At 31.9% G+C, this 23,327-nt stretch overlaps 1 protein-coding gene and 1 long non-coding RNA gene across 2 annotated transcripts; both read right to left on the bottom strand.

Moving 5' to 3' along the window:
• Window positions 1–728: 728 nt before the first annotated feature.
• Window positions 729–2,425, bottom strand: LOC147393688 (uncharacterized). The gene is made up of 3 exons (XM_086457125.1): window positions 2,266–2,425; window positions 1,650–1,976; window positions 729–1,048 (listed from the first exon to the last, which is right to left on the bottom strand). Exons 1-3 carry the CDS (start codon window positions 2,339–2,341, stop codon window positions 900–902), a joined length of 552 nt encoding a protein of 183 aa, XP_086313251.1. The 5' UTR covers window positions 2,342–2,425; the 3' UTR covers window positions 729–899.
• An 18,857-nt stretch (window positions 2,426–21,282) lies between these two features.
• LOC147393689 (uncharacterized) lies at window positions 21,283–22,769 on the bottom strand. The gene is made up of 2 exons (XR_015181924.1): window positions 22,477–22,769; window positions 21,283–21,730 (listed from the first exon to the last, which is right to left on the bottom strand). It is a non-coding gene; the product is annotated as an uncharacterized LOC147393689 (long non-coding RNA).
• Between the last annotated feature and the right edge of the window lie 558 nt (window positions 22,770–23,327).

The following is a 23,327-nucleotide window of genomic DNA, read 5'->3' on the forward strand; positions in this document are numbered from 1 at the left end:
TGCTCTGATATCATGATAAATTTGGGAGTATAAGTCAAAACCAATTGACAATCAGTAGAGAGGGTCAAGAACTCATAAGGAGATAGACAAGGCAATAAATGACCGATGTGGGACTAAACTCAACCTATTCTATATTCTACCTCCTCGTGAAGGTCACGTTGGATAATTTTGATTCATCCTTCAAGAGCAGTTTATAAAAATGGGTGAACTTCAAATTTACTTTTCGAGAAAGAAATCAAACAGGATGAGTGGCTACAGATCTTGAATTTCAAGTGACTCCAGTAAATAGTTAGATCTGTACTGATTTTAACCCATGAAAAGGTCTTTTTAGATAAATACTTATAACAAATATTACTAAATGACTCGAAATCATTATTTTCCACCTTAACAATGGGTAAACTTACATTTTGCAGGTAAAAATGATCAAAAATCTTATTTTGATTCTTTTCAAACAAATAGTTGGACAGCTACGCATACAGCTCCATATCAGATGGTGAAGAAAATTTCCGATTGACACACATCTACGTACGTGGTGGTCTACCAATTGAATGGCCTGGATTGATTGGTGGCAATTAGTCATGTTTTCATCACTTTGATCAAAGCCATTCATGTGTTTAAGGAATTCAACATTGTATTTTGTGCAAGCCATGTGAGAAACAAAAATTTCATTGCAAAGATGCTCGGGAAGATTTTAACGAAGGTTTATCAATTATCGTAGATTCACAAAATTGTAATATAAGGGGTACACCTTTCGAATCTTGTATTTTTCTTTACTTGTAAATAAAATTTCACACTTACTTAGCACGGGAAAAAAAACAAAAAAACGAAGTTTTACAATCCAATCCGTTTACTAGGAACAAGTATTGTAGAGTGGAATCTATTAAGAACATGTATAGTTATCATGGCACTGTCACAGGTGCGATCGAGGGTGCAACGATTGCATTCATGGAGATAGGTCCCGGTGCTACGATACCAGAGCTTCGGATCTCAGCCATTCCTCGACGAGCATTTTCTCCTTGTGCTTCACATAATTTGGGAAGAAAAACTCCTATAAACATTAAAACAAATTAATTATGATTATAATTAGTTCAATTGTCTGTATTTATTAATAGATACAAACAATAGTTTTAAAAAAAGAAAATACATAGTTTGTCTAATTTACCTAACATTTTTGTGTCCATAAAAATTAATTAAAAAAGGTTATTTAGGCAACCCTCTAGATTTTGTAAATATTTGAGATATTCCTGCGTTTTCAAACTGATATGCTCCCTTTACAGTCCTCCTTTTCGAATGCTAACTCGAAATGACCAAAGTACCCTCATATTGAACCACACCTAAAATAACTTCCTATATTATTTGGTAATATTTGATTTTTTTTTTTTAAATTCAAAAATCCATTTTCAATGGCGAAGACATCTAGTATGAAATTTTATTCTCATTGATTCAAAAGGTGAAAGTTGAAATTGAAATTGAGGGTATTTTGGTCATTTTCTCAAAGATGAGATCAAGGGATCTCATTAGTTTGAAAACGTGGGAAATCACAAATATTCACCAAAATGCAATGGGTTATGTCTAAATAACCTTAAAAGTTTTAAAAATTACGTATTTATAGAGAATAAATTGATTTATTGTATAGCTGTATTTAATACCTTCTCCAGCAGCAAGATTGAAGTAGAGATCAACAATGTTAGGACAGCTGTCATAACATTGAGAAGAGCAAAGTTTGTGTGTGAAGCAAGACTCCAATAGAGAATCTGATGAAATCCCAAGCGAATTGCGATCGACGCCACAAGATTTGATGCACTGATCAGTTTCAATCCAGTTCTTCAAGTTATCAGCCTCAATCTTCGATGTACCACATGTGTACACCTCCTTTCCGCTACGTCGTACATGTTTCTCAAGCACACATCGTGTGCCCGATGATGATACAGCGAATGCACACTTGTCTTTCTCGAGATGCTCGCATATAATACCTCCTATAAAACCCCACCATAAGTAAATAAATACTAAAGTACAATATATAAAAGAAAAGACATGAGATTATGTTGATTTCTCTAATAAAATATTTAACTAATAGGCCCTTGAAGTGTATAACACCCATTTGATCATTATAAAACGGCTGAATTGAAATATGGGTCTAAAAAAATTTAATGTTTCAAGATGAATATTCCGTTTCGATCTCTATTGAATCTACAATAACTCGACCATTTTTTTTTATTTTATGGAACAAAACTTTAAACCATGGATACAAGAGTATTTACATACCTAGGGCGGCTTCGACAAATAGGGAAACTGCAAGAGTTAGAATGACCAAGATCTTGAAGTTAGAATAAGAAGCCATTGAGACACTTAAAATCAGAGAGAAGGTAAATGGGTTGCTAAGAAACTAGAGATATGGAGTTTCTCTTAAGAGATATTGTGAGAGTTGTTTAGGAGATGGGGGTATTTATAGAGATGTCCCATGCATTTTAATTTTAGAGATTGATAAGTGGTTGGGTATGAAAAGTAATTGAACCTTACTTTAGATCTTAGTGAAAATAAGCAGTTTTTGTGGGGTCCTTTGGAGGTTTCTCCCATCCTTCTTGGTAGCTATGAATTTCTAATCATTCGATCGTTTCATCGTTGATCGTAAATAACCAGATGATGCCACATGTTGGTCCTTTTAACAATTTGTTGACTTTACTAAGACCGTGTGTTTGGTGAGGGCTTGACCAAGTCACAACGAAAATTATTGCCCATATAGTTGGGTGAATGATCTAAGGTTATTTCTTGAAACGGGTCTCCATCAGTCTCAATTAGACAAAAACTTAACTAATTAAATGGTAACGAACTTTAACCAAATGACTAAAAATTATAATTTATTTTTTTACCATAAAAATGATATATTAGAAAGGGTAAACTTTCATTTTGCATACAAATCGTCCTAAACCGAGTTTTGATTGTTTTCGAGTAAAAAAGTCAGACTGCGATATAGATAGGGCTCCAACTCGAATGGTTACAAAATTTTCGGACTCATACACATTTATGTTTCAGCCTACCAATTTAACAGTATGAATTTGGGAATCAAAATGGTATTTTACAATACCATTTTGATAAAAAATAATAATAATAATAATAATTTCATTACGAGCGTGTGAGATACGAAAATTATTAAAAGCTTTTGATGGAGCAAAACATTGAAGAACCAATACAATTTTTCATAAAAAATTAATTTTGTGCCAAGCACATTAGTGACGGAAATTATTAAATAATTTAAAAGATTTGATGTTCATATATGATTACTGATGAGAATATAAATTTTGATAAACAAATAATTTTGTGCCAAGTATGTTTGAGACCAAAACTAGATTAGAAAAATAAAGAATGAAAAGTATAAGAAAGCTTCCATAAAGTCAGCTTAAATTATCAAAAAGAAGACCCATCCCCGTCATTTGCGGCAAAACCTAATGAACATTCTTAGTTCTGATCCTGTATTCTTAGGGTTACATTGTGACACTTTCTAGCCCACTTATGAGTCTGATGGGGGAGTTCTAGGCATGTTTTCTATCATGTAAGATCCACACTTTTTGAGGGCTAGTTTGTTCATTAGGCTACTTCTTACCAAACCCATTCAGAACAAAATCGATGACTAGTTATCGAATGAGTCGTGATTTTCGAACTCCCCCTCTTCGATATACTCCCTCATACTCTCCTAACGTGGTATGGACTAAAATCATAATCTTTCCTCGGGATACACAACTACACATCCCTATAAATATGTGCAATTAAAAATCCCAAGAAAAAATCTATTTCTAACACATGCCACGTCAGTAGAGTATGGGGGAGTATGTCAGGGGGAGGGGGAGAGTCAGAAAATCATTATTCTTATCGAATCTGTTCATTTTTTTATTTTTTTTCTTAGTAATCAATTACCGATTTATGCTTAATTATTAATTTGACTATTTTATATTCTTTAAAAATTTATGGTTATATAATTTTTTATGGTTAAAAATTCAATATCAAGGATTATTAGGAATAATTAACTTCTCAACAAGGCATTTCATGGATATTGAGTCTCCCAGCGCTTGGTAGTTTTTCATGCAACGTTCTCTTGTCAAATCGGGAAATTTATTACTCCGTAGATTTAAAACTTATTGAGCTGACTTGAAATTCGATTGAGTCAATTCAACTAGATTTTTACCTCACTCTGCCTCAAAATTTGATCGCACCAATTAGACTCCTCAACTTATCAACTTAGCCAAGTTAGCTTGAAAATGCATCGAGTAAGATAAGAAACTTGACTGTTCCTTATATTTATATTTAAATATATATATATAAATATTACTATTTATTTTTAAATATTTATCAATTTAATATATTTTTATTTGACTCATCCAAATCAACTCATGAGTCATCAACTTGATTCGACCAAAACCCAATTTCTTCTTTTTAATTTTTTTAATTTTTTTTTGACTTCTTTTCTTCTTTGTCTCATACAATTGGGTTAATGGTCATAGTTCATATATAGAGTAAATGAGAAAATGTTGACGGTCTTTTAAGCTATCGGTCAAGTTCTTGGAATTGTTCGTGAACCACACAACAAGGTTGACCCAAATACTAAGATTGTGAAAGCCAAATGCGGGCATTGCCATGCTAGCTCCTCCACTGATAATTAACAAAGAATTCTTTTAAATAAAACAATAATTATTCCCATTTGTTAGATTATCATCAAAGCCTAATCTCAACGATCTCGAGTCGATTAAAACAAATCTTGTTCCTCGTTACCTCTTTGTCTAGTGTTATTGTTTGTGAAGCCTAATGGCAAGGAATATATTATTCATCTTTTAACATAGTGGAAATGCCGGTCGAGCCCTAGTTATGTTTCACTAGGGCATTTTCATAATTTTACTAGTATTATGTAAAAATCCAGTTGTATTTCTTACAGTATCTATATATTTTTTTTCTTTTTTTCTTTTATTGTGGAAGGGTAATCTGTGGTTACAAATTTTCTCTTCATGATGAAATCGGTGTGATTTGTGGATGTACTTCAATCTTAAAGGAATCACGAAAAATTTATGTGTTTCTGTGTATGCTTGCATTGTGTTTTCTTTTTCTAGATTAAAATTTTTATTCGATTATCCCCATTTTCTTAACATCTAGGACCATATCTTTTGTTATCAAAACCGTGTTCATATTTATTTTGGGACTATAATCGACTTCATTTTTATTATTATTAGTAAACTTGTTTTTAATGAGATTAATAATTCGATGTTGGTTAGAATCAAACCCGAGTCTATGGTATCATCATTTAAAGACTTTACAGCCAATCTAGCTCGGCCTGCATTGAATATGCTCAAACCATTTCAATCAATTTATTATTGTGATTGTTACATACTAACTATAATTGACATAAATGCACATGGAGGTCATTTGATTTCAAAGGGCAAATAACCATCAAAACTTCAAATCAAAGGCCCAACATGTGTTCAACTTGTAATTTATTACTTTAACGGTCTATTCATACAATACATCCATATGAAAATTATGTTGAACAACTTTTTGTTTTTTTTTTTTTAATTTCTCTTTACCCATTCAAAAGAATTAATATTGTAAACAACATACCCTAGACCCGGCCACGAAAACAACAACAACAAAAAAACATACTAAACACGATTAGAATTACGTGATTTTAAACATACCATGCAAGCTCCTCCACTAATAATTAACAAATAGTTCTTTTAAACAAAACAACAATTATTCCCATTTGTTAGATTATCATAAGCCTAATCCCAACAATCTCGAGTCAACTAAAACAAATCTTGATCTTCCTTACCACTCAGTCTAGTGTTATTGTTTATAGGGCCTAATGGCATTGGTCACAAACAAAGACCATTTTGTTCATCTTTTAGTATAGTGGAGATGTCAGTCAAGCCCTAGTTATGTTTCATTAGGGTATTTTCATAATTTTACTAGTATTATTTAAAAACTTAATTATGCTTCTTATAATATCTATCTATCTATCTATATATATAGGGTCTGTTCAGCGACAAACATTTTGGCAAAACATTTTTCAAAACATGGGTTAGAGGTTTTGGAATGGGCTGCTTTTTGGTGAGGATGATCTCTACGGTGAGGAGATCATCCTCACCAAAAATCAGCCCATTCCAAAACTTCTAGCTCCATGTTTACAAGTTTAAAAATCGTGGACCGTCCATTTTTTGTAAACCATTTTTGATGGGGTTAGAAGTTTTGGAATGGGCTGATTTTTGGTGATGATGATCTCCTCATTGTAGAGATCATCCTCACCAAAAATCAGCCCATTCCAAAACCTCTAACCCATGATTTGAAAAATGTTTGTTGCTGAACATTTCCTATATATATATATAGGGTCAGGTTCAATCGACAACCATTTCAACACACATATAGACAACGTGTTTTGTCTTATATGGGCAAAAATGTTTGGAATGGGCTGATTTTTTGTGAGGATGATCTCTGTGGTAAGGAGATCATCCTTGCCAAAAATCAGCCCATTCCAAAACCTCTAACTCATGTTTTGAAAAATGTTTTGCCAAAAAGTTTGCTAAAAAGTTGGCCATTGAACGCCCCTATATATATATATATATATATATATATATATATATATATATATATATATATATATATGGTGAAAAGGTAATTTGTAACTACAAGTTTTCTCTTCATAGTGGAATTGGTGTGATTCGTGGACATATCTCAATCTTGAGGGAATCACGTAAAATCTCTGTGTTTATGTGTTTGTTTTCTTTTTCTCAATTCATTTTTTGGTTTGATTGTCCCTATTTTCTTAACATCTAACACCATATCTTTTGTTATCAAAATCGTATTCCTATCTATTTTGGGACTATAACTCACCTTCATTTTTTTTATTAGTAAACTTGTTTTTAATGAGATCAGTAACTTGATGTTAATTATAATCAAACCCAAGTCTTAGTAGTATCATCATTTAAAGATTTTACCAATTAAACTAGTTCGGCCTACATTGAATATGTTCAAATCATTTCAATCAATTTATTATTGTGATTGTTACATAGCAACTATAATTGAAATAAATGCACATGGAGTTCATTTAATTTGAAATCAAAGGTCAAATAACGTCAAAACTTCAAATAAAAGACCCCAACATGTGTTGAACTTGTAATTTATTACTTTAACAGTCTATTCATACATCCACATGGAAATCATGTTAGACAACGTTTTTATTTATTTTTATTTTTCACTACTCATTCAATAGAAATTAATATTGTAAACAACAAATCCTAGATCCGACCACGAAAACAACAAAAAATAAAAGAAAACACGTACTAAACACGATTAGAATTATGTGATTTCAAAAATGCCATGCAGGCTCCTCCACCGATAATTAACTAAGAGTTCTTTTAAATAAAACAACAATTATTCCCATTTGTTAGATTATCATCAAAGCCTAATCCCAACGATCTCGAGTCGACTAAAACAAATTTTGTTTCTCCTTACCACTCTGTCTAATGTTATTGTTTATGAGAGCCTAATGGTATTGGTCATTAGCAAGGAGTATATTATTCATCTTTTAACACAGTGGAGATGCCGATCAAGCCCTAGTTATGTTTCACTAGGGTATTTTCATAATTTTACTAATATTATGTAAAAGCCTAGTTATGCTTCTTGCAATATCTATAATTTTTTTTTTTTTTGTGAAAAGGTAATCTGTAGTTACAAGTTTTCTCTTCATAGTGGAATCAATGTGATGTGTGGATGCTCAATCTCGAAGGAATCACATAAAATCTATATGTTTATGTGTATGCTTGCATCATGTTTTCTTTTTTCGATTCATTTTTTGGTTCGATTTTCCCTATTTTCTTAACATCTTGGACCATATTTTTTGTTATTAAAATCACGTTCATATCTATTTTGAAACTATAATTGACCTTCATTTTTTATTATTAATAAACTTATTTTTAATGAGATCAATAACTCGATGTTGGTTAGAATCAAACTCAAGTCTATGATATCATCATTTAAAGATTTTACCAACTAAACTAGCTCAGCTTGCATTGAACATGCTAAAACCATCTCAATCAATTTATTATTGTGATTGTTACATACGAACTATAGTTGAAATAAACGCACATGAAGGTCATTTGACTTGAAATCAAAGGTCAAAGGACTGCCAAAACTTCTAATCAAAGCCCCCAATATGTGTTGAACTTGTTTCATACTACACATCCATATGGAAATTATGTTGGACAACTTTTTATTTATTTTATTTTTCATTACCCATTCAATAGAAATTAATATTGTAAACAACAAACCCTAGATCCATCCACAAAAACAACAAAAATAAAAGAAAACACGTACTAAACACGATTAGAATTATGTGATTTCAAAAATGCCATGCAGGCTCCTCCACCGATAATTAACTAAGAGTTCTTTTAAATAAAACAACAATTATTCCCATTTGTTAGATTATCATCAAAGCCTAATCCCAACGATCTCGAGTCGACTAAAACAAATTTTGTTTCTCCTTACCACTCTGTCTAATGTTATTGTTTATGAGAGCCTAATGGTATTGGTCATTAGCAAGGAGTATATTATTCATCTTTTAACACAGTGGAGATGCCGATCAAGCCCTAGTTATGTTTCACTAGGGTATTTTCATAATTTTACTAATATTATGTAAAAGCCTAGTTATGCTTCTTGCAATATCTATAATTTTTTTTTTTTTTGTGAAAAGGTAATCTGTAGTTACAAGTTTTCTCTTCATAGTGGAATCAATGTGATGTGTGGATGCTCAATCTCGAAGGAATCACATAAAATCTATATGTTTATGTGTATGCTTGCATCATGTTTTCTTTTTTCGATTCATTTTTTGGTTCGATTTTCCCTATTTTCTTAACATCTTGGACCATATTTTTTGTTATTAAAATCACGTTCATATCTATTTTGAAACTATAATTGACCTTCATTTTTTATTATTAATAAACTTATTTTTAATGAGATCAATAACTCGATGTTGGTTAGAATCAAACTCAAGTCTATGATATCATCATTTAAAGATTTTACCAACTAAACTAGCTCAGCTTGCATTGAACATGCTAAAACCATCTCAATCAATTTATTATTGTGATTGTTACATACGAACTATAGTTGAAATAAACGCACATGAAGGTCATTTGACTTGAAATCAAAGGTCAAAGGACTGCCAAAACTTCTAATCAAAGCCCCCAATATGTGTTGAACTTGTTTCATACTACACATCCATATGGAAATTATGTTGGACAACTTTTTATTTATTTTATTTTTCATTACCCATTCAATAGAAATTAATATTGTAAACAACAAACCCTAGATCCATCCACAAAAACAACAAAAATAAAAGAAAACACGATTTAGAATTACGTGATTTCAAAAATGCCTATATCAATGAATGAGATGAGAGTGATTCACTATAATTAAGAAAGAAATTACAGCTCGACATATAATTCTTCTCAATACGTTTCTTTGGCAACAGCCCTTATGGACCAACTTGAATTAAAGGTCGCTTCCACCATTGTAGGAAGCTCTGCATACCTAACAATTTGGTTTCTTTGTCGTTAATGTAAAACCTAATGATGCTTCATTTTAGACCCTTCAATTATCAGAAATATAGGCTGATGACTTTGACTAAGTTACAAGAAAATTATTTGCTACTAAATATTAATTAATCAAATTGTCGTTATAATATAACGAATGATCTTAGGATACATTTTCAAACTGGTCGCGATCTACCTTGACTAGATAATGACATAGTTAAATGGTAACAAACTTGACCAAATGACCCAAAATCAAAATTTTCCACCATAACCATGACATATTAGCAATGGGTACGTGTACGTAAACTTAAATTTTGCATGTAAGTAGTTAAAAATCTAGTTTGGCTCCGAATCGGATGGTTAAGAAATTTTCGATCAACAAACATTTTGGTGATGGTCTACCAATCAGTGGTCGGGATTGATTGATTGATTTTACTTGATCAAAGCCATATGTTTTTAAGAAATTCAACCTTATAATGTTTTGTGCTAGGCGTGTGAGGCACGAAACCTATACTATGATCATTGATGGAGCGAAAAAGAAGACTTTGGAAACTTAGAACTTAGAAGTCCAAGGAAGGAAGTTCTCTAAAGTCCGCTTAAATCATCTAATAGAAGACCATGACCTCCCACATTACTTCTCTCCTCCCCCGTCTATCACGGGTGAACGAAGCAATTTTTCTTGGTGTTGATCTTGTACTCTAGGGCTACGTTTGACATTCTTACACCCAAAAGAATTACACTGATTGGTGATTTCTAGATGTTAGATTCCAACGTGTTTTTCATTGTGGAATCACTTTCAAATTCAATTAGTAATTCAATCCTCTACCTTGGGTGCATACGATCTGGACTCTTTAATTAATTGGGTCTTTGATGTCTTGGAAATTTGATTCAGCCGTCATCATCGGGGCCTAACGGTCTTAAGCTTTTGGTCCACAAATGACAAAAACACAAGAAGAAGCTTTAAGAGCAACTCCATCACATTACCCCTCCTAACCGCCAATATCGGTAATGGAGTGTGGAAATTTCAACTCCAATGCATGTCCCATCCCTCACCATTTTTTGGGTCTAAACATCTTCGATATCAGGAAAAGATACTCCCACTTGGTTACCCATCCTTTTTAGAGGGAAAAAATTCAAATAGTTATGTTAAAAAAAATTTAATTTTAGAAAGTTTTAAATTTGAATTGAATTAAAAAATTATTAAACAATTTAATAGTAACACGGTTGTGGTGCATATCACACGGATACCCATAATTGCTACCCACAATACTTAAAAGACTCATTTATGGGTCTGGGTATGGGTATGGGTATGGGTAGAGGATGTTGCATAGGAGATGCTCTAAGATTACAACCGTATTTTATAAATTGTAGCACTTGCATTTTAAGGTTAAAGCTGATAAAAATAAATATTTTTTGGTTGATTCAAATAAAATTAATTTAATTTGTTTTAAAATGATATTTGAAAATTACTTTATGATTGGTGTGCCTTTTGTTAAAGTAAAAAAAAAAAAAAAAGTATTTTTATTTGGAACAATCCTATTGGTTGATATCTTTTCACATGGATTGAAGTTTGTAAAAAATTATTTTGACTATTTTTCAAATAATTTGTAAATTCCACATTACTTTTTAAAAAATTTGGAGGTATTTTTGAAACCTATAAATAAGAATTTATTCTCAATTCTTTCTTCTTTCTAAAGACTCTCTTCTCGAGAGTTTCTAAGAGAGGGCCCGTCCAACTTTAGATATGCTCCAAATTGGCCCAAAAGATGTCGAATGGACCCACGGGTTGCCTAGATCATAATAGATGTCTAGTGGTTCCAATGGATTTCGTACATATTGAGTTCTTTTGTCCATTTTCGAATAGATGTGACTTTTGAAATTGTTATCTATATATAGAGATCAATTCTATTTAGAAATTAATTAAAAAAATTTAATCTCTCTCTATTTCTAAATTTATTCCTAATAAACTATTTTTCTATTTTCTACAAAAGGGCATTTATATATATATGTATCAAAGATTTTGTCTGATAAATTTTCTCAAAAGTAATGCAAATTTTGAGAAAATATACAATTGTGATAAAAATGTGTTATGGTGTATCCTAAAAATAAGTTCGCTAACAACCCATTTACATCTTCGTGTTCAATTAGAATTGAAACATCTATTCTCTATAAGACAACGTAGATTACTAAGTGCCTCAGAACAATCTTCTTCATTTTTCTATTCATTTTATTTCAACACTTGCCACAGTTGAATAGATTTGCATTTGTGTCGATCCACAACCCACTACAACATTGCCAAGTAAATGGGCACCTAATGCCACAAAACCCACAGTTATTCACGTCGGATGTCACGTCAATGCAGCGGTTGGTTCCTACAACACTAATTCTTGAAGGGTGGAAATTAATCTTTGTCCCTTGTTACAAATCCATGCATAGTTGTTCTTCATTCTATTGAGCCATGGAGAAGTTGGTGGACCCGATGTTACATCCCTTTATTTATGTATAGGAACTCCTTCCACTACCATTAGTAGTATTAAAATGCGACTCAAGCACCCAAACAGTACATTTTTTTCGAGCTGAGGGATGTGTAGGGGGATTTCTAATTCCTACACATCATAAGGCACGGATCAGAAAACCACATAAGGTGTAAAGGTGAATGAGTTCATATTTTTCTTACATTTACTACTTAATAGTACTCCATTACAGGGGTGCAACTTGGTTCAATTTGGTTCGGTTTGTAGGCAATTTGGAATCGAACCGACATAAGTCGGTTCCACTTAATAAGAACTAGAACCGAACCAAATTCCATTGGAACTGAACCAATCCAAACTGAACTATAGTGAGTTTGGTGCGGTTCAATTCTATAGATTGCCAATGTTTTATAAATTGTAACTAACATTTTTAATGAAAAAATAAATATATAATAAACATAAATTTTCATAAAATAAGTCACTAATTTATCCATAAAAAATCATTAGTTTATCCATAAAAGATCATAAACCTATGCCCTAACTTCTAAAATAATTCATAATAATTATTATTCACATATATATTTATTTATTACATAAGAGTTTGGTTCTATACAAACTTGATCCAAGAAACGAACCAAATTGATTGGTTCTTCATTTTCGTAACACATAACTGAACCGCAACTTGTTCCAAACCATCCCAAAGTTATTGGTTTGGTTCGGTTCTCAGTTTGAACCGGATCAAGTTGCACCCCTATTCCGTTATGTAGTAATTGCAATTACAATCCACGGCGAGAGAGACAAAGAGAGTAATTGATGGATTTGCTTTATAAGTCTACAATTTAAGCAAGTGTAACAGGACCAAACACATTGAAGTGTTAGTGGGGCCGAAAGAGTTTTGACACATGCACTTAAAAACGAGGATTCCTTGATCTAGGCCCTTCATCTTAATTGTTTGATTTGATCTTTTAGAATAATGCTTTGGTGACCTCAAGATTGTTCCTCATATGGCACTTCCTATGTGAAAGTGTTCAGGAACCATTGATGCTTTTCATCGAGATAGAGTCAAGATAAAGATGATAAATTAACACATATGAGGGAGATGTATGTATGCGTGGAATGAGTATGAAATATAAAATCATAAATTAACGCATCCAAGAAAATGAACAAGTCCAATAGGAAATAAATTAAGAAAAGCGATTGAGATGATTGAACACATTCAATGAATGAAAACCGACCAATTAATATACAAGTTGAAGGTTCTAAAAGACTAAGAGAAGGGCTAGGGCCTATAAAAATGTTGATTTGAGTTATTGAAAACGGTCACAGAAGACATGGTTTTGGACAGAATTGAATCAAGGAACAAGATTCATTTGGCCAACCCCAAATGTTGGGATAAAACTTTTGATCATGATAGTGACATGGTGATACTAAACAAAATTTACTTCAAATTGTCAAGATTCTGATTATTAAAGAACACAACGAGGGCAAACAATAAACATCACGACAACATTTTTTAGATCTTATGCACATAAAATAAACTTTTACGATGGATTTCTTGACTAACTTTATTTTTGTCCCTTAACCATTCCCGGAATTTGAACTATAGAAGTCTTCAAACAAGTCAAAATCATCAAATCTATCTCAAGTTGAACCACTTGAAATGGCTTATTGGCACGTCATTGCCATATTAATGTTCTCCTAAATTTTCAAGATCTTTAAAATACAACCCAATGAATTATCTTGAGCCTACTCTGCATTTTTCGCTAAACCATGCTACAAAAATTAATTCAGGATTTAAGTCTTTCAAGTAAATCCATTATAATTATTAACTTTTCAACTAAATCTTTGAATGAAATGGGTAGAATCTCAACTACTTGCCTTTAACCATAGCCTTTTATCTGTCCATGTTCTAGCTCTAGTTTGGAAGGATAAGATCCTTCAATTAGTTGGATTTTGGAGTTATACCTCTTCAAATGATGTCCATTGAATACAAGTTATTTTTATTATATGATAATTGTCATGTTTTAATAGAACAAAAAGGTGTAAATATTATAATTGTTGAAGGGTAATTATGTCCGAAAACCATTATTTTGACGGGCAAATATTGTTATGCGCAAAAGCACATGGAGAACTCAAGAAAAAACAAACCATTGGTGGAAAAAATTGACCATTAAAACAATTATTGATTATTTACAAAGAACAAAAGACTAATGGTCCGTTAGAACTCCAACAACAAACTCAATCTTGTGTTTGATCGTTACAAAATAGAGGTTAGAAGATGATGGAGAACAAAAGGTTTTTTTGTGTTTTTGTAATGGGGGTAATTTCGACATTTCACTTGAATTGATGGCTTTCCGCAATGACTTGCGCAAAAGCAGCCTTGGACCAACTTTTATAAAACGTGGCTTTTGGCTTCAAAATAAAGCTGCGAAAGCTATCCTAACAAACATGACTTTTGCGGCTTAATGCCAAAAAAGCTCAAAAGGTCGGCGAAGGAAGCCAGAACAAAGTCTCCGGACTTTTTCGGAAAGTGCAAATGGGTATGAGCTCCACTTAGATTATCAAAGCCCAAGCCCAGTTACAATTACTAAGCCCAAGTCCACTTAAATTGTTTTCCATAATTTTTTTAAAATTAGTTATATATTATTATAATCTCGATACATTTCTCATCCATAGTTATTTACATGGAAAATGGTAACAATTTTTTTTTTTTTTACGAAATTTTTAAGATTTGTTCATAAAATTTACCCAGTGTCGAATCTCGACATTGGAATGTATTATAGAGTCGAGGCTCAATAGTACCTATTGTCAAGGTTCGAGGTTGTGGATATTTTTCACTTATAAAAAATTTTGTTGGAAAATTTCATCAAAGTTCGACAATAGGTATCGTTGAGCCTCAATGCTATAATACATTCCAAGGTCGAGATTCGACACTGAGTAAATTTTATGAATAAAATCGTAAAAATTTCGTGAAATCAATTTTTTTTACTATCATATTTTATTGTTATAACTATGAACAAGAAATGTATCAAGATTATAAGAATGTATAAAAGATTTTTAAAAAAATGAAAAAAACAAAGGAAAATTATAAGATTCACTATTGTTCCCCAAATCTATAGTCTCTTTGGGAAACTCCAGTGACTTTTTGGTAAAGAGAACAAATCTCTCTCTATTTTGATGATATAAAATGTTGAGATGTTGAGAGGGAGGAAGTTAGAATCTAAAAGATTATGCTTAAGAGTTTAGTAGAGAAATTGTAGGTGAGGGTGTTTTTTTTCCAAAAACATGAGTTATATTAGCAAATATCCCTATTTTGAGAATTAAACAAAAAAAAAAAAAGTGGGCACTTCAATGTCGGACTCCTCATCTTAGTTTGTAATTTTAGAACAAAGATTTGTGTTTAGCAATTTATGTGCTAAGTTGATGAAACAATGGCATGACTCCACATGTATTAAAAAAAGACTCAGGATCCAATATGGTGTCTCGTTCCATTCCTATAAAATAGGAATGATGTCTACATGGCACACTTTAATTGGAGTTAAAGACATCTTGGCTCTTTAGCAAGCCTTGCACATAGTCCAATGTATTTATTCTACAACGAAAGCATGCCATGTGGACATCGTTCCTATACTTAGGAATGGGACACCGTTCCTATACTTAGGAATGGGACACCGTTGTGGATTCTGACTCTTAAAAAAACAAGAGTAATTGATTTGTCGAAATAAAATTTCAGAGTAGTTTAAATGCTTTATTCTACTTGCTTTTTCAATATACAAGACGTCATGACATTGGTTCACAGCTTTGCTCATAAATTTCAAAACGGCAAATCTTTGTTCGTGATCCGCCCCATTCTGTCATGGATTGGGTTTTGGATCTAATCTAGTTGGATAGTCTACCCTGACCCAATTACTTAGGTTCAAAGAATATAAATTCACCTCACTTGCACGTAAAACATGACAACCTAGGCAACCTGAATTTTTTTAATTTTCATTGATGATTTTCTAGAACCGAAGCCTGTTACATAGAAAATATAAGCTTAGCCATTAAAAATGTGGGAAAGATAAAATTAAAAGTGAACATATTGGAAAAAATATATACAATAAAACACACTTATGGGGTATAAACATCTCATCCAATTACAGTGGAGTAAGTCTACATTATCCTGTCTTTCCTCTTCACCCTTTCAACTTTATTGTATTTTCTCTCATATCTCCTTCTTTTTTTTAATAATATTCTTTTAATTTTATTATCTTTCCTCTTTTATCTTTTTAACCATTAAAGAGTATGCTAATGCCTACTTTACTATAGAAATAATTCTAACAGATTATTAACAAATAGAAAGTCAATTGAGATAGGTTATACACGTTTGATGAATATCTACTATACGTATTAAAAGAAATATGCTAGTTGAATTTCTGATTTTCTTCTATAATTTTCAAGAAACAAAATCTTTATATGTAGAAAAGATAAAATTAAAAATGAACACATTTGAAAAAAAAAAAAATGTAGAAATAATTCTAATAGTTTATTAATTACTAGAAAGATGATTGAGATGAGTTGGGCACATTGAATGAAAGATTGATTACGAGTCTTAAAAGAAATATGAAAATTGAACTGGTTAAAAGAACAAGACAAAGACACAAAAATAATTTGGGATTGAGATAGTGAAAGTTAATATGAACACACTTTAAATGAAAGAATGGGTGATTTTAAGCATAATGGGACGAAGGAATGGGAATTGTTTAATTGTAGAAGCCCATGGGCTTAGCTCATTCTTACAAAACCGACTTGTAAGGTGAGGATTGCCCTAGGTTTTTATATAGTGCAAGGTTATGATACTCAAGCGATGTGGGACTATCGCTCACATCCATACCTTTGTAGCCTTAAACTTCTCAAGGCTTTGTAATCATATATGATGATAGTGCATGGTCATCACATCATATGCTCAAGGGTTTAATTGTAAAAGCCCATGGTCATCACATCATATGTTGAATTAAAAAATAAAAAATAAGAATATTTATGGGTAGCAATTTTTGGTAGTAGGTTGGAGTGTATACCCCTTGAATACTTAAAGGTCATAATTGAACCCAACCCACACATACACATATCTTCTTTGAGTTGGGCCTGACCCAATAATGTTTATGGATTGACCCGACCCAACCCGTTTGCAGCCCCAACAAAACATGCACAAATACATGAAAGGCATTACAACACCCAAAATTAAATCCCTTCCCATCCAATAACTCTGGATCTAGTTCAAAGATTTGGATCCTAATAATAATTTGATCCCATAAGGATCCAATTAAATCCACCATGTCTCAATCCAATAAAATGTGAGAAAGTATGTAAATTTTGTTTAAATGTACGAAGTTCATTTATATCTATATCCTAAATTGGGTTCGGACTTGGACAAGATTCTGGTTCGAATCGGATTAGTTCCGAAGACAATCCAACCCGATCCGTTGATGAATCCTAGAGATAGAAAAATGCACAAAATAATCAACAATAGTGCTATTTATTTCCTAAATAAATGAGTCACCAATCCACATTTACAAAAGGAAGAAAATGAAGGAACGTGTGTCACAGTTCAATTTTAATGCGTGACGGAATGTGTGTCGGTTTCCTTCTAAACACAATAAAGCCTCATGTAACAACATTAATAGTAAGATTGGGGCAATTGCATCTGAGTCATCCAATTGGTGGGTCCATTTCTTTTATTTGATGTGACCCAACATCAATGGTAGTTCAAATATCATGGAACTCCTCCTCTATCCTTTAGGGACTGTTTGGCCATCCAAAAATCACAATCCACCCCTTCGATTTTTTGACGATGAGAGTGATGTGCATGTGATTGCAAAATCGAGTTTTTGAGCTCTCTTCCCAAACAAGTCAAGTTGGATTGTCATTTTTTTCGTGAGAAAATAACATTTATATATGTTACTCATTCCATCTTTTCTTCAATTTGCAGATATCTTTATTTTTCTATTTTATTTTTCTTCTTTTCATTTTAGTTAAAAGTTGTAAATTTATTTACAAGTTGGTATCAAACATTAAATCCTTCTAGATTTCATGTAAAAACTCTAATTTCAAAGGAAAATAATTATTAAAAAAATATTTTTATGCTTGATCGTAAGTGTTGAAAATGAATAGCTAACCAACTCTCAAATTTAAGACTAAAACTCAATGGTGAAAATTAACTTCTTCTTCTTTTTTTTTCAAAATTCTTAAAATCATTTTTATAACCCTGTGGAATCAGATCATGTTTTTGGATGCCACAAATTGATACAATTAGGATCCACTCCTAGGTATGTTTAATAACAAATTAGCAACATCAATTTGAATTGTATGTCATGGAACCCCACTCCAAGATTTGTTGGGTAATAAAGTTGATAAAGTAAGGTTTGGTGGGTAACAAACATTATAATGAAAGGTTTCCCTAGAGTTGTCAGACCTCCACAGTGAAAATTAGAAAATTCGTCAAAAAAATTTGATGTGCCAAGGCCTACAAATTTTGATGGTCTAAGGCCATTGAAAATTTTTATATTCCCAAATTTAACAACTTAAAGTCATCAAATGTCTCTCATCCTCCATTAATTTAATGGTTTTGGTCTGTTAAAAAAAAATCAACAATGAAAATTTTAACATCTTGGTTCATCAAATTTTATGAAATTCGATGGCCTTTGGCAGTCAAATATGAGTCTTTTTTTTTTCACGTGCTTCTAGACAGTTTTTATAATAAAAATGCAACATTAGGTCTATCGGGTAAGTCTCTCTTTGCCTATAAGAGGCCGTTTTCATGAAATCATGGAATATTAATAAATGATCTCCCAAGAAGAAAAAAAAAAAAAAAAAGTGCCATGTGGCATCATATTATGAAGTTTTGACCCACCCTTCGGTGCACTTGATACACACACTAAAGTCAATTGATTGATTATTCTTTTATTATCCTATTAAACATTTTTCATATAATTTAAAATCCAAAAGTTTTCCACTTTATATCTGTTTCAAAGGAAAGAATCATTCAAATCTAATGATTAAAAATCATTAATCACTAATTTTCAAAGTGTAGATACATCGACGAGTGCGACAAATAGATTGTGTTGTTATTGGACTCAAAAAGATTATGCCACTTATTTATATAGTTGAAAAATATCATAAAAAATAATCATATTAGCCATTATTACTATCAAACTATTTAAAATATATCTTTATTATCATCAAGGGCTATGTGCGGGTGTTGCACTTGCTCGAGGAAGGGTTCTATATGCCGTGGTTCCAACCCTGATTCATCTGGTCTTTCGAACGTAAGTCCGGACACCTCGTTATTAAAAAAAAAAAAAATTAATATCATTAACGTAAATAGCAAAAATGACCTAAATTTCTTTATTTATTTATTTTTTATGATTATTTTCTTTTATATTAAAAAAAATTAAAGGGGTAAAAATGACATTGTGCATCTTATTTAAATGGCCACTTTGTGCTCTCTCTCTCCTACTACAACTACTTCCCACTGATTAATTTAGAACAAAAAGTAAAAAATTGTTCTTATATAACTATGGGAGGATACGTGGGGTACGTCACACATTACTATTGTACCTATCTCTCCCATTCAAGGGGCCCATATTCCTAACCGTCTTATTTGTGGGTCTCATCTAAAGATTTTCTTGACCATAATTAAGCTCTATTAAATAATTTAATTTCCCAACTGATTATATATATTTTTTAATGATCAAATGTGAATGAAAAACGGTGTAAATTAGAAAAGGTCTATTATCAATACTTAGTATTATTTAATGAGTCATGATTTTCTATCGCCCCGATGTGGCATGGGATAGAACCATAGATTTTTTCTCTCGGGATACATAATTGTACATCCTCTTAAATATGTACAGTTGTGTATCCCGAGAAAAATTATTTATGATTCTGGCACATGCCACATCAAGGAGTGTATGGTGGCATGTGTCAGAGGGGAGGGGTGGGGGGCATCTGAAAATCATTATTCTTATTTAATTGAGTTAATTTTTCTTTTTTTTTTTTTCCTCCAGAATCTCTTTTACAAAGATCTCATTGATCTCAATATACTTATTCTTATTTAATTGAGTTGTTTTTTCTTTCTTTTTTTATCAAAATCTCTTTTACAAAGACCTCATTGATCTCAATATACTTATTCTTATTTAATTGAGTTGATTTTTCTTTCTTTTTTATCAGAATCTCTTTTACAAAGACCTCATTGATCTCAATATACAAATTGTCAAGTCTATGAACTATTAGATATCGACGAGATAATGTCATATTACATAACTTTTCTCATAACTCTTTGACACTTACTTTATTTTTTTTCAACATAACAAGTTTTATACTTACTAATTGGACATTATCGTAGTCCATTTCCAATTTAAAATCCAAGCAAACAAGTGTCATCATGAGAGCATCATTGATGCCAAATCAAAACCTTAAAATTCTTTCAGTTGTCGATCTTATTACAGTTGTCTGTTTCCTTATTAATATCATATACATTTAGGGTAGAATCGAATTTCCTGGACTGCAAAACTCTTCCTTCCTGTCTCATCATGTTGCCCTGGGACACATCCCATCGACGTTTCCGTGGTAGAAAGGTAAAGAGATATGAGAGTGAGGCTAGCTTTGGGGAGGGGGAAACAAGACCCTAGTTACAGTTTCATCCGTCTCCTAAATTTTTAGAATGGCATTTGAAGTTGTTTCAATAGTTTCTTCTTTAATATTTTGAGTTTGGTGGATAGTTTCGATCTTAAGGATGATTCATAATTTTTTAATTAATATTTATACTTTGTTTTCTAGAAACATATATTTGCCTTAATTTGAAAGAAAGAGTTTTAGACTTTTCATCTTCCCACTCTTCTAATTTTTTTCATTGGTCTTAGCCTACAAATATCTTCTCTTGCACATCATAAATGAGATAAAAAATTATTAAGGCAAGAAGATTACTTGACAAGATATAGCCATCCATATCTCAAGATCATGAAAATTGCGATGGCGACTCATCAAACTCCAAACCACACGATTGATCAAACCTAAAACACTGACAAGAATTGAGTGATCCCAAGTGGATGAGAGGCAGCTAAGGCAAAGTCATTGAACAAGATGATCGGGATTTATATAATGTTAGTCATTCTTATTGGCTATAAAATGAGTGAAATGAATTCCAAGTACGCCAATCAATATTAAGTCAAGTCAAAAATTTGAAAAATTATTAATTGATTTGAACGTCAGAATGAAATCATAATATACTATCAAAATTAGTTAAATGAGCCAAAGAACTAGATCTAAGAGTCATTATGAAACACACCACATGCCTAAAGATGGTGGAGGAAGATCTGTATCCCACATTTTTCGACGCTAAATATGCAAAAATACATTCCAAATTTTAAAAAATTGGCATGATACGTCTAAAGATGTCGTATGCTATGCAATGGCTAGAAAAGTGAACCAAAATGGGGGCATAAATAACCAACAATGCACTCGTCAAGCCCCTCGAAGTCCATAGCATTGGACATCGTCCATAGCCCTCATGGGATGAAGCACATGTATCGATCACTAGCTAGAGAGGACTCATTCATGAAGAAGTATGTATAAGTTACGAAAAAGATCGTAGAAGACAATCGAAGGATCACCATCAAACAAGCAACACAACTCAAGAAGTTTTTCCCCTAATACCTGAAAAAGTAACAAAACTTGAGAATAAATCAATTCAAAATAATAATAAAAATAACTAAATATAATCATCAACAGTTGAAACAGCAACAATAACAAGGAGAAATAAATAAATAAAATTAGAAACAAGTTTTTAATTTCTTTTTTCTCCCTATTAGGAAAAACAATGATCTTAAACATTAGTTTTTTATTGAGTTTCGGCCTGGTTACAAATATTATATTAATTAATACTTTTTTCGAGAAATAAAATTATATATAAATTAGAAAAATACATACTATTTAATTTGTTACATCAAACGGCACACACACATATGTAGAGAGAGAGAGAGAGAGAGAGAGAGGGAATAAGAGTCGTGTTGGGGGGATTTCACTTATCACTGCGTTTCACACTGCGATGATGAGGAGATGCGCACACAACCATAGAATCCCGAGGAAATTCATCTATAGCCACCACGGCACCACATCAATGCAGTGTGAAACGCAGTAAAAAAAAGTCCCTCTAGGATTTTCCATCTAATAATTATCATCCATCACAAATTAAAAAATAAAAACAAAACATAAACAATTACAAAATTAACTTAAAAAGAAAAAAACAAGAAGAAAAGAAATAGAACTTAATTATAATCCTAATTCAACTAAAAAAAAACCACCTTTCATGCATGAAAAACCACTCTAAACCCTAAAACTAGACTCTATATAAGCAATTCTAAGCAGAAAATTTTATAAACAAAGATACATAAAAAGCTTACCTAACTTGAAGTGATGAACCAATATTTAGTGCTACAGATGGAAAATTCCGAAGAGATCGCATGATCCGATAAATAAATTTAAAAAAAAACATTTATTATTATTTTTATAGACTTAAATCGGATCAATGCGATCCCTTTGGAATTCTTCACCTGCAACAAGAACACCAAAACAACTTCTGGTTTTGCAAAACCGCTTTTGCTGGTTGGATTTGAAGTCTGAAAAACCACTTTGGGTTCGTTTCTTTTTTATAGTGAACAAAAACTAACGGTTGGCCTTTTCCCGTTACTTTTACGCCGTTGCGTTTCACGCTTTTGGGGTGTTATTATAAGAGCGGAAGTTAGATGAATTAAATCATGAATGAAGTTTGATGAAAAGAACGCAAAAACCGACACGTCATCAAAGTACTAATTTGCCATTTTTATAATACACAAGACGAGGAATGTTTGATGTTCCTCTCCTCTTCATAGAATAGTTTGTTGCACTCCCAATTGGGCCCACAACTCCCAGTTGGGCTGAATTTACTAGGGGTGCAACTTGGTTCGGTTTAAATCGAAAATCAAACCAATTTAAAATAAGTTGTGATTCGATTCCAAATGATTCGGTTCTTATGCCAAATAGAGAATCAAATCCTTATGCAATAAATAAATATATATGTAAATATTTATTATTATGAATTATTTTAAGTGTTAGGATATAGATTAGTATTTTTTTGTGGACAAACTAATGACTTTTTATGGATTAATGATTATTATATTAAATTTTAAGTTTATTATATGTTTGTTTTTTCATTAAAAAATATTACTTATAATTTATAGATTATTGGCAATCCGTAGAACCGAAACGAACCAAA

Source organism: Akebia trifoliata, chromosome 10, assembly GCF_017979445.1.
Source record: "Akebia trifoliata isolate Shusen 1 chromosome 10, ASM1797944v1, whole genome shotgun sequence".
Classification (NCBI taxonomy): domain Eukaryota; kingdom Viridiplantae; phylum Streptophyta; class Magnoliopsida; order Ranunculales; family Lardizabalaceae; genus Akebia; species Akebia trifoliata.

Coding starts and splice junctions, on each gene's coding strand:
- LOC147393688 (XM_086457125.1), bottom strand. CDS start 2,341: ATGGCTTCTTATTCTAACTTCAAGATCTTGGTCATTCTAACTCTTGCA. Junction 1,977..2,265: donor ATTTGTCGAAGCCGCCCTAG/GTATGTAAATAC, acceptor GGGGTTTTATAG/GAGGTATTATATGCGAGCAT. Junction 1,049..1,649: donor CAATCTTGCTGCTGGAGAAG/GTATTAAATACA, acceptor TAATGTTTATAG/GAGTTTTTCTTCCCAAATTA.